The following is a 13,472-nucleotide window of genomic DNA, read 5'->3' on the forward strand; positions in this document are numbered from 1 at the left end:
AAAAATAATTAAATTATCACATGTAGAATTTAATATATACGTAGTAAGTTTAAATAAATTAAAAAAATTTCCTTAATTTATTTTCAGATTTTTGAAGTGTCAATATTCGAAAGCTATTAGAAATGGTTTAGTGGAGTTAACAAGTAAAGAAATAAAAAAATCTGTATTTCAAGGATTAAAAAAATAAATTCCAATTCAAAATGTCACAGCATTTCGTGTCAATACTCGAAAACTTGCGATTCGTGGCAACCAAACGTATTCCTACAACAATTCAGCACCAACAACAGCAGCAGCAACAGCAGCAGCAACAGCAAAAAAATCAGCAACAATCAACCAATGCAGGACCATCGGGTGCAAATGCAGTTACGGCTGCAAAAATAAATTCAAATGCTGTGAAAATAACGAAACCAGTACCAACGGAAGCACAACTGGAAAATGACAGCAATAAAAGAATCAATGTTTTCACAAACGACCCACAAACGCATGCACACTCCAACAGCATTAGCAGTTCCCCACTTGCCACTAAGCGCGGCGGCAGTGATCAAACGGAAAATAATACACGACGCGATGAATATCCACCAACAACCGGAAATGGCGTTGGTAACGCTGCTGTTGCTACCAATAGTGCCAATGTCACACCTGTCAAACAGCAGCACCGTCCGAGCGTTTCGGCACGTGGTTCTATCGGCAATGTTAGTATTGATCATGCACGAGTTTCACCGGTACGTGAACGGGCCGTATCGAATCGAAATACAAGTGTCGTTGTTGAAATTGACAGTGGCAGCAGTAGCAGCAAAGCAACTGGGCTTGGAGGCAGCAGCAATGCACGCGAATTATCACCAACACCGAAAAATACACCCAGAAAAATGTCACAAGATTATCGCTCGCGTGCTGGTAGCTTCATACATCTTGACGAGGACGGACGTCCTATTCTACTACGCAAACCAATACGTTTAAAAAATATTGAAGGCCGACCAGAAGTTTACGATACGTTGCACTGTAAGGGACGTGAGGTAAGTTCATTTTCCATATCCTAATTGATAATTTTTTAAACATAATTGTCTATTCATGTAAGTCTATCGAAATTGTGTCTAAAAATAGTAACAGTGACATATCTCTATTAGTGTGAATCTCGCTTGTCTATGTCTCTATGTTTCTATGGCTATGTGCGCTTTTCATTACTTTGTGTGGTTGTGTCAACACCAGTACGAGTATCTGTGCAGTTTTTCCGAGCTCATTAAATTTTACTCATTTGAGAAATATTTCATTACGAAACTTTTATATTGCTTAACTTATTTAAGAGAATGCAAAAAAAAAACCACCAACAACAGCAACAGCAACAACAATCACAAAAAATACAATGAACAAGGCAATGAGCATGTGTTATGTCAGCAGCAACAACAACAATAACAACAGCAATAACAGCAGCAACATTAGCAATAAAAGCAAAGTTTAAACAATTTCGTGTTAACAACTAAAAAGTTTATGTTTTGTAGCTGAAATATAAAATGTCGACATAAAAATGACACGAAATACTAAAATAGCAAATAATACAGCAAAAAAAGAATGTTACAGTAAACTGTCGATAACATGTGATATGATGTGTAACATGATAAAAGTTTGACCGTTAATTTAATACTGTAAATGAAAGGTTAATGTCTTTCTTCTATCCGCGACATGAATGATGCGGTCCTATTGAAATCAGTTCAGAGCCATACCGCAGATATCGCAATAATGTTTGTTAATATTATAAAATGTATATGGAACGTTCAAGATACAATCTATATGAATGCACAGCTCTCCGCAGAATTCTACTTAATCATTTGTGTCTCATTTTTATACCTCTATATATTCTCAGGCACACGTAGCTCTAAAACTGAGCTAAAACTACATTTACTATATTAAAATGTAAAAATATACACAATGGATGTATACTGGATGTAGAGTCCTTTTTTTCCCCAGGTTTTATTTTTATGGTTGTTAAGACTTTAACCCACTAAAATTCTAGTAATTAGAAAAGAGAGTTAAGATTAAGAGACTTAGGACTTGAAAGTCAAGGTCAATCTAAGCCAATGCAGCGCATCTTAGCCCCTTATAATAATAAATATATTTTCATCTTTCACACTTAGTACATAAAGATAACTTAGGATTGTATATCAAGTAACACATAGAAAACTAGGGGCATGTTTAAAATACCATAAAACTCACCATAATGTGATTTTTAGTCTGATCACATATCGTAATTAATTGTTTAATCTGTAAGAACGAGTTGTTACACGGTTACCACCGATATTTTTACATGCCAACCTGTCTATTGCCTATTGCTTTCAATTTTATACTTGCATATCTCCTACTTCATCCACTATATAATCAAATGTATGCCTTTTTTGGGTTTTATTGCTAATCAACGCATGCCTTTGAGGGCGACTTTCTTCTCTTGTGCCTTTGTCTTTGAGGTGTCTAACGCAGATAATGCACATTTATAAATCTTACTACTTTTTATTCTTCATATTAGTCAAAAAATTTCGGATTGATTCTTATTCAATAGTCGCTGTTGACATCCAAATACAGATCAGATACTTTTCATCTCATATCAGCTAAATAAATAAGTTTTGAAAATCTGGGTTCAGTATAACAATTAATTATTGAAGTCGGTGCTGGAAAAGAACTTTGTGTCTCTAAGGGGGCATAATATGCATTCAGTTAGTAGAGTGTAATCCCCCAATATAATAACAATAATAATTTATTGTAAGAAAAAATCTCTTTCTTTACTATTCTTTCCTATTTATCAGAACCTCAAGAAATTTGACTTTTCAGAATGTGAAGTTAGTTGAAATATCACAAATTATGTTTGAATATCAAAAAATTTATTTGAACATAAATATGTTAATTAAGTTAATTTTTTATGGACATTCCTAGAAAACATCTGAGTTCAAACAAATAATTAATACAAATACAATGTTTCCACTTGTCTCATTTAGGCAGTTATGTTTATTAAGGCTTATTAAAATGAGCATAATTTACCAAACAAAAAGCTTTCATTTAAATGAGCTCATTATAAACAAATTAATTGATTTAAGGCGAAAAATGTCGAATGTAACGCTTAAAAAAAAGTTTCTCAAGAGGCAAATTAGGGAAAATTTGAAATATTTGTGAAATGTGAACAAACAAGCTATTTCGCATGCGTAAATCTGCTTATGCCAACGGAAACGACCAAATCTTAATTTCATTAACGTAAGAACTTTTAGTTACAGTGAAAACACGATACAAGTCGAAACTTAGAACTTTTCTACCTAAATTTACTTTTCGATAATCAAGTGGGTTACATATATTATATTATATTAAACAGCTTGAATTTTATGGTTAATATACTTGACATAGAATAAAACAATTTTTTTATCAGTTATTATATATATATAATTATTTTATTACCTACTGATTGGTAATTATATTAGGTAATTAGGTTAATGAAGTAGTAAATTGTATTTCACTTGATATGTTTTCTTTTGTTTTCGAGCAATATAATTTAAATTAGTTAATCGAGCGTCTACTGTAGCAAAAAGTTCGAAACAAGTGGAAAACTGTGGGCGTGCATATGAGAGAATTCGAAATTATTTAACTTTTATGTGGTAAATTAAGTTTCCATTGCCTTTGTTCACTTATTTATTTATTTTACTTTTTACAACTAAAACATGAAGTAATTAGTAGTTGAGATTAAGCGGATGTACGTTATTTGTACTATTGTTGCCGGTTTTATTGTTATTAGGGATTACCAATTATGCCATAAAGCGCTGGACACAACAACAGAAGTGTGGTAGGTAATAAAGTTTAATTATAATAAGTAATTTTAACATTCGAAATTAAGCTATAAAACTAGTACAATAATTTAATTTATTTTGTTTTGAAAATAGTCATAAGATATAATTAATTAACAATTTGACGTAAATGACTGAAAATGCGCTAGTCTCTTCAAGTGATTAGAAATTAATTAAAGTATCTTATGGTAGTTATAAGGACAAACGCCATTTATACATACATCGTTAATATTTCCAAAAGTTCTTACGCTGAGAATATGTTACTGTTGTATAACTGAAGCACGACATTACCGGTCGAAAAATAGGTATATTATATTATAGTCGTTATCGTCTGACATACTCCTGACTAAAAGTTTAGTTAGTCTTTAGTTAATAACAACTAAAATCTACAGTTAGCGTTTTCATTCCAGCCTCAACTGCTGCTTTATTAAATATTTTATTAAATTAAATATTATTTTATTTTAACTGTAAAATTAGATTCAATTAATAAAGTACATTTGGTCGTTAAAAGCTTGAAAGCCACTGTATCGGAAAGCACTATTAACAATTTTCAGAGTAGAGAATACTATAAAATCCTTAATTTAATTAAAAATCGAAGATATGCTCTAATTAACTTGACAATATTTTATTTTAATTAAGAATATAAAAAAAATTTAATTACATTATCAGTTACTGGAACAAGAGGCTGAGTAGTTTTTGTAAGGTCGGCATGTAATAGAAAGAAATATACTGAAGAAACATAATTGTTAGAAAATGTTTAAATAAAATAGATTCATTTATTAGAAATGATCTGTTACATGTATATATAGTACACATATATAATATAAAAGTACATTTTATGTGAGAAGTAACTTAAGTTTATAACATGAACAATATATGAGAAACATATCGCCATAATTTTCTATTTCTATTTGTTGATGACGTTACGATTTTTCAAGCTCTATGGACCGCACAACTGAAATGTGTGAACCGTTATATATGAACAGTATCATACCTGCCGATTGAATTTGAATTAACAAGGTCGAAGAAAGTATATGTAAGTCACAATTTTTTAAAAAAGTGCTTTGAAAACGAGGTATAATACAAAAAACTAATTTTTGAGACCCCAAAGTTTGTTTTGATTACCGTAATGTGCTGCACGCTTCCACGTTCCTACATTTCTTACAGAAAGTAAATCGGTATGTAAGAAACAGTCAGTTTGATGAGTACGAACTGCAAGCAAACTAGTAATTTATGGAATAATGTATAGTAAATGAGATGAAACCCAAACCCATTGCATCAATGAAGCTTAAAAATAAAAATCATGCTGGTCGTATTCTTATTTGTTTCGGTCATAATGCTGCGACACACTCTGTAAGCCTGATTCATGGACTTTCTATAATTTTCGGTTAATAGTGGGTACATATTTTTTTAATAAAAATTATAGAGCTTAAAACTTTAAACTTGTCAATTTTAAATCACTGATTCGCTTGTTAATCACATAAGACTAACCAATTTTTATTGTTCAAATTTAAATTTTTTTTTTTAAATTTATTGTTTTTTTTTTTTGAAAAATAACAACTAACAATTAGAACGAACGCATAAACCGCAGCTATACATAAATATAATTATTGTATGGTAACAATTTACATACATAGAGAATCTGACATTCTATAAATAGGTTATTAAAGCTAACAATTTTTATTTAAGTTTGATAAGATATATTATTTTTATTACTATAATGTTAATGGAAGTGCATTGTGACTTTTATAGATTTAGATTATACCTTTAAGTTTAAGTTCTTCTAGAAATAGTAGTATTGAACCAACTTTACAGAGTTTAATTTCTTTACCCAATATGAGATATTGTCCTATGTATTTATTTCGTTTGTGTATCAGTGCTTGGCAAATTTCCATTATTTTTATAATATTTTATATAAAATCTACAAATAGAATAATAGGTCGTAGTTTAATCAATAATGCCTTAGAAGAATTCTTGTTATAGTTTTTAAATTGTTTTTACTTAATCGCATACAAATCATTTTAGGTTGAAAAGCACTAAAAGCAACTTCAATTGCAATAGTCTTGATATTTTGCCTTAATATTTTATTCTTTGTTTTTCCTCTTTTTTTCAATTGAGCAAAAAAATTTCTCCTTTTAAGCCATAGAATAGTATTGGATCTATAAGCAAGGATGCTATCCTTTTTCTATCAGTTTTGTCTGTAATTCTTTTTACTGAAAATTCCGTTATGAGCCGATAGCTATACGATTCATAACTAATTATTTTGTCTAAGAATATTCAGCTTTTCAAGACACTCCATCATCAGTTTCGATGTCATCTGATGAGAGTTACATCTTTATTATTGCCTGGCTATTAGTTAGGCTTGCTTTATTAATGGTTCTGATAGTTATGTTTAACCTTAAAGTATACACATCTGACAAGAAATAATTAAAGACAAATTTTATTTTCGTTTTATCACTAAATTATTAATAAGTAATTAATGAATGATATATGGAAACAACTTATCTTACTAACTAACTTACTTAAGGATGCGTGCTTTCGCTAGTCTCGTACATCAAGTGCGATTTGTGTTTTCTCAACTTGAACACTTCACCGGAGATGAGGTCTATCTCTACGCTTTTTTTCTCAAACTATCACCTCAAATATTTTTTTCACTGGAGTATGTTCATCCATTGTTACGACATGATAAAGCCAGTAAAGTCACTGGATGTTAATTTGTTGTATTATATCAATATCATGTTTTATTATATAGTTTGTAGCTAATTCGGATACGGTAGTTGTCATAAATTCGTAGATAACCAAAGTTCATATAAAGAACTATTCTCTTGAAAATTCTCTCTGTTGCTTCATCATTCTGTAATAGCGTCCTTGCTTCTACAGCACACAGTAGCACAGGTAGGATGAGTACATTTAAGTTTTATCTGTCCACAGAGACCACAATTACTTACTGAGTCTATAATAGCACATAGCACCTATTGGAGATGTTAATTTTTAGTCTAATGTTGTTTGTTACACCCGTGCTAATATAGATAAGATAGAAAGTTTGATATGTTATTACTTCGTCTGATGTTTAGGCTGATATCGTTGTTGTTTGTTACGGCGGTGCTAAGATAGATAAAATTTCTTTTAAGATTCGAAAGTTTAGTTGTCAGCAACGCAGAACTTGAAGACAATAACCATACCTTTTATTCGGCTATAGGTCACTTTTTTTTTTAAATAGTTCAACGTTTATTTAATATTTTTTAATATATTCTATATTTCGACTCTTCTTAAAAGACATCATCAGGATCACTATCCTACATAAATTAATATTTTTAAAACTATATCTACGTCTATATCTATATCCTTATTCTATTTTCTATATTTATATTGTTTAAATAAATTCAAAATTTCATACTTTTTATCTATTAACAGTAAAGTTATCTAAAAAAAATATCTAAAATCTTAATTTGTTAAGCTTTTTTTTGCCTAACCAATTAGGCTCTTTGCCTAATTGACCAAAAAACCAATTTTTTGCTCAACTATAAATAGAAAAAAATATTTCTAAATAAAATAGAAAAATAATTTTTGCCTTCTAAACATTGAAATTTAATGTTAAGAATTTCTCAAATAATTTTCCAACTGCAATAAAAAAGCAAATTTAAATAAAAAATTTAATATACGAGTTTATTTCTCTGGTATTTGCTATTATTTTTATCTACTCAGTGATGAAGTTTTTTATTTTTATTTTTATTTTTTTATTTTTATTTTAATTTCATAAAAATTAATTTGCGTAACTTTCAATTTCAATTCCAAGCAAGGGCTTTTTACGGCATAACGCAGTCCTACCAATGCCACTTAAGCCGCTTTAACATGTAGTTCGGCACATTTTCCAGCACTTTTCCAACACTTTTCCAGCATTTTTGCTCGATTATTACCTGTACATACGGCGAGCACCCGGAAATAACAGACGATAGCAATGCGTTTAATGTCTTACTTTAATACACCACTGACTGTTGTTGGTGTAGTAACAGTAGTAGTAGTAACCGTTGTATGTTAGTAGTGGTGTGGGCTTCTGTAGTGTGCTTCTGTTTTACCAGCAACTTAACAGTGCGGCTGTTAATATTGCAAGATTTTCAATGTCATTTGTTGTTGTAAAATATTTTCTTTGCTATTATAATTGAACGGTTTTGTAGCTGTTTTATGCTCTACTTGAGTTCATAGTTTCTTCTTCTTCGACGTTTTTTTCTTCTTTTTCTTTTTCATTTTCGTTTTTGTTGTCGTTGTCGTTATTGTTATTGTTATGTTCTTTTGTTAAGCATCTTGTTATTTACTACACTCACAGGTAAGAGCATATGGCCTAAGAATCTCACCTTGTGCGTTTCCTGTGTGCTTGCCATGTCAGTTCCTAACAGAACAACGTGTGCTACGACTTTATGAATGATGATTGCCGAGCAGCTTAATTAGCAACGCAACATTAAAATGTGCAACAACCGCAAAAAGCAAGCACTTCTGTTAACTCTTTATTGTTGTTGCTGTTGCTGCTGTTGTTGTTGTTGTTGTTGTTTTTACTGTCTTAGGCTCTATGCGATTATTAATGTTTAATTCCACTTTTAACTATTTAAAGCGAAGAAATTATGTTGCTGTGTTTGTAAAGAAATGTACAAATGTGCTATGTAAAATAAATGTATCTTAAATGAGAATTTATTTTCTAATTAGGTTTTTTTCTTTATTCATTTGTTTTAACGCAATACTGGTAATACTACACTGAAATGCATCTCTGCGAAGCTTTTCTTAACAAATTTTGCTCAACTGCTCATGATGGTTAATATGTAAATCACTTAAAATGTTAAAGAAAAACTTTTTATGCAAAATTAAGTTATAAAATTGCTGTAAAACTTTGAATTAATTGACTTCAGAAAATCAATCTTTTGCTATGCTCTGCAGTGTGGCACATCAAGCAAATGCTGCTTCCTTAAAACTTCCTTAAGACTGAAAAATCTTACAAATTGTTTTATGTGAATTAACATTTTTTAACTAAAATAATAGGATTTCGTAATAGCTGGAGAAGAAAGACAGAAATTCAAATGTCAAAAAACTAAATTAATTTGTTGCTTTATTTTAGTTTCTTTATTAAAAATTAATTTTTTAAATTAACTATAATATTTAGTCATTTCTAATTATAATATATAGTTCCATAAGCACACTTGAGAACTTCTTATTTAATAAATGGTTATCCATTCCAAGGTTCCAATGTGAAAACATCGTTTTAGTGACAAATATTAAACATAAACTTACTTAATGGCTATAACAATCTATAAGCGGGTTTTAGCCTGATTTAGCACACCTCTCTAGACACCACTGTTACGTGCGCACCCAGTTCAGACCAGTCTCGTACATCATACAGGTTGTCTTTTATCAAACAGTTTGTGGTTAGTCAGATGTGGTAGTCGTCGTCAACTCGTTGATAACCAAAACAGATACACAGGTAGGATGAGTGAACTGTAGAGCATAAGTTTCATCTGTTCAGAGAGAGTATTATATATATTTAGAGTTAAAATTTATAAAACTTTATTCAAATTTTACAATATGAATGGTCAAATAACTGATAAATGTGTAAATATTGTCCAAATTTATTACATACCACCAATATACGACCACTTTATTCATTCAAGGTAGAATGATCACATTCATTCTGCACTTGATGGATAGATCGCGAAGCATAAATAGTATCTGATTGGAGTTGAATTGTTAAGAACTAATCGATAAGTTGATGCACTGGTAGTACCACTAAATAAAAGTGATTGCTTTCAATTGATACCTGCCAACGATTATTCATTTAGTTAGAACTATTTTAGTAACTCTATTTTTTATACAATATATTCACACCAATGGATTCAATGCAAAGTCGTGATTTATCAATCCTTTTTGATAAAAAAAAAACAAGACCGTGACAGCAAAAACTCGGCTTGATAAGTAAAGAGTAGTTTGCCTTTGATGCCATCATACATTTTTACTAAAATTTTATATATCTATTATCACTAAATGGAGAAGTGACGAAAATTTTCAAAAATTTATTAAGTTTGTTTTGCGAATTCCGCAGAATATATTGTTTTTTAAATGATTATTTCCATACGATGGCTGTTTAAATAATATTAATGTTAGATTAGATAACGCTATATAAAGAAAAAAATATTCTTTCATTTGAATTCCACTTTTCCCCAAGACGTCTGCCAATTTATTTTAAACTTCAAAATTCTCAGTAATATTATTAAGAATTGGTAGTCCACACATACGAGTAAGTAAACTAAATGAAGAGCACTCAATCAAGCATCGACCGAGAATCCGAAACTTTATAATAGTAAGAAAAACTATATGTAACTTCGTAGCTATCATTTCAGGATATACATTATAAACATGGAACCAGATGTTGTTTACTTTGCAATTGGAACGAGTTATAAAAACTAAAACATAAAATTATATTAAATTCAGATAAACAAATAATTGTTTATAGTCGTATTTACTGAAGTGATAAAGTAAATTAAATGAGAATTACAAATTTTTGTGATATTAAAAAAAACTTTTACATAACTTCGCGATTATCTTTTCTGGATAAACATCATAAAAAATAAATCAATTTTTGTTTACTTATATTAGTATTTGATATCTCTATAATAATGGGTAATTTGCAATCATATATTTCAAGCACATAAAATAAAATTAAACAAAATTTATATTAAAATGAAATTAACAAACATTCATTTACATTCTCATTTAGAGGACTGATAAATTAAACCAAATGAGAATTAAAATTTATTTAATAGTAAATGCAAAACTTCATGTAATTTCATGTCTATTACAATAGGTAGTCCCCGTACATGTGCTTCAAATTGAAATCAACCAATCAGTAAGTTTAGTAAATCAATTAGTTAAATAATAAGTATAACTAGTAAGTCAAATGACAATTGAGTCAAGGGGCTTCTGTCTATGAAGTTATCGGAATAGGTCTGTGGTATTGAGAAGCTGTGAGTTTCTTCGATTACATGTCACTGAAACCGTTTTCAATGAGTTTCCGCTTATTCATTAATTTCCACAGCAACTGTTGATATATTAACGTCTCGGTAAATATTGTCAACACAATATTGAGTACCATGGAGGTAAATTATATTTCGGACAATTTTGTTTTGAAATCATTGAATTATGTTGATATTGCATTGGGTGGCATATCCGTTTATTCATTAATTTCCAAAGCAACTGTTGAAATATTAACGTCTCGGTAAATATTGTCAATACAATATTGAGTACCATGGAGGGTAAATTATATTTCGGACAATTTTATTTTGAAACCATTGAATTATGTTGATATTGCAATGGGTGGCACAGCCCTTTATTTGCACACCGTAAGACTATATTAACTTTAGAATTTGTATATTAATTATGATTTTATTATATACAAATTGTTCTAATCTTCGCCGGAAGAGTCAATTCATTTTTATAACCTTCAGATTGAGTTAATTTTATTTTATTTTGATAGGCTCTTCTACCGTATCTTAACTTCAAAAGTTCTAAGATATATTGCAATATATTGTTTTAATTGATGTTTTTTTAGTGTTTCATTTGGGTTCGGTATTATTTTTGTTTGCTTCTGCGTATATAGGTCGGGCACTCTTTTGACTTCATCACCTCCGATTTAGTAAAATTTTTCTTTTATAAAGTTTATTTCTCATAAAATGAGAAGACCCGTAAAAATTTTGAAATTTTTTCTCTTAGAAGATATTAGAAATAAACAGGATACCAGCTCCCAATGGAGCGGAGCACTGCAATCATGGTTGATCTTTTGTGTTGTATTCTACAAGATATGGACGCATTGTGGACACATTTTTAAACGGCTATATCTCAGACTTTATAAATAATTGAAATTTCCAATTTGTTTTGTCAATGCGAAAAAAGAAAAATAATCGAACATTGCATAGTTTGGTTTAGATAATTGTTTAAACCAATTCCTTTCTGAATTGGTTTAGATAATTGTTCAAAACAATTTCTGGGTTCTTTCGATGAACACATACACTTAAGTTACATATCTCAGGTTGTTTGAAAATTGAAATTTTTCTCGTTGGATTATTTGTTTTGTCAATGCGAAAAAGATATAATTGAAAATTTCATGTCAATCCTTTTTGGATTCTTTCGAAGGATATATAAATTAGAGTTACTTTTTTGTCGATGAGTATAAAGACTGTTTCGATTCGTACTGTAAAAGTATTCACCACTGTGTTGACTCAAACGGAGATACAAAATAAACAGAAATAAATAAAAAAATCAAAATAAACGTTTTGTGACCAGTCTCTTCGGATCCAGTACAAACTGTGTAATTATATTCCAAAAATTTTAATTTCCTATCCTTAATGCGCTTCTAAAGTTACTAGAATGGTTTCCAATGCTATAACAATTATTAAGTATATTAAAACTTTGTCTATTGGAATCCAAAATCCATCACATCTCAGTAGTTATACTGTGAGAGTAGTAAAGTCTCTATTTGGCACTATAGTAATTAAATTTAATAGAATCTTAGTAGCGAACAATAATTCATCCAAGGCCAAGACGTGGAGTTGCAACACCAGTGACTGAATATCTTTCCATTCATCGAGGAACTTTATTTTTAATTTAATTTAAAATTTCAACTTTTTTAATTCTGTTTGGTTATTTTGTTAAATTTTAATTTTACTAAATCTCTTGAATTTCCTTAAGGCAACATCAGTGTTTGAGAAATTGTTCCTTTTAATTTTAAAGTTTGAAAGTTCGCAGCTACTCACACATTTACGTTACTTTGTTATATATTTCTTATAGTTTTTGTTGTTGTTGTTCTCTGCATGCTGCATACATTTTTATTGCATTTTGGAATAAATTTTGAAAATTTGTTTAAAATTTTGTATAAAATTTTGTATAAAATATCTGAGGCATGAACGCGTGCCTTGCCTTAGAATTTTTATTTGTTTGCATGCACATTTAGAAGCTGTTTTGATTGCAATTGCTACTCTGAAGATACATGGCACAAACACTTCGGATACACAGACAAACACTAGCGAATTTCCATAGACATTAAAATTGCCGTGTTGTATTTGCAACAATTTCCGCTTCCGGTTGTTTCGAGTGTTTATTTGCATAAAGCAATTTGGACAATTTTGGCTGTGACTTTGGGTGAGAGGGAAACTGCAGGGAAATGGCACAAAATTTGGGAAAGGACTGTTGCATTAACAGCGAAAGGAACACGAGCAAGAGCAGGAGCTGGAGCAGGAGCAGAAGCATATGCGGCAAATGCATTTGCACAATAGGCGTGCAGCGGTATGCTGCAAAGAATATCAAAGCGTATGCTTGGCAAATAGAACTTCGTAGTTCACTAATGTCTAGAAAAGTAAATTTAAGTAAGGCAATTATAGCACTTAAAGTGTGCTCGACTATGGGAGAACTTTTCTCGCGCAACGAATACGGAACGAACGCAGGAGACATAAGCCTGCGTTCCGCCACCTGCAGCGTTTTTAATGGAAACATAAAAGGAATTATTTATATGCGTAGGAAAGTAGTGCGAGTAGTTACAACTAGTTACTACTAGTTACTACTAGTTACTATATAACATACAAATAAATTTATTTTTTATGAACTTCAATGCTAAATTAAGAGTTG

General features: G+C 30.3%; 1 protein-coding gene across 1 annotated transcript in view; it reads left to right on the forward strand.

Moving 5' to 3' along the window:
- The first annotated feature begins 675 nt into the window (after nucleotides 1–675).
- Nucleotides 676–13,472, forward strand: part of LOC119688971 (nitric oxide synthase) — an 85,015-nt gene continuing 72,218 nt past the window's right edge. The window contains exon 1 of the mRNA XM_038103675.1: nucleotides 676–1,013. Within this exon, the coding sequence (XP_037959603.1) occupies nucleotides 867–1,013 (147 nt within the window). The 5' untranslated portion in view covers nucleotides 676–866. The remainder of the gene's footprint in view (nucleotides 1,014–13,472) is intronic.

The sequence above is a fragment of the Teleopsis dalmanni genome, chromosome X (assembly GCF_002237135.1).
Source record: "Teleopsis dalmanni isolate 2A chromosome X, ASM223713v2, whole genome shotgun sequence".
Taxonomy (NCBI): Eukaryota; Metazoa; Arthropoda; class Insecta; order Diptera; family Diopsidae; genus Teleopsis; species Teleopsis dalmanni.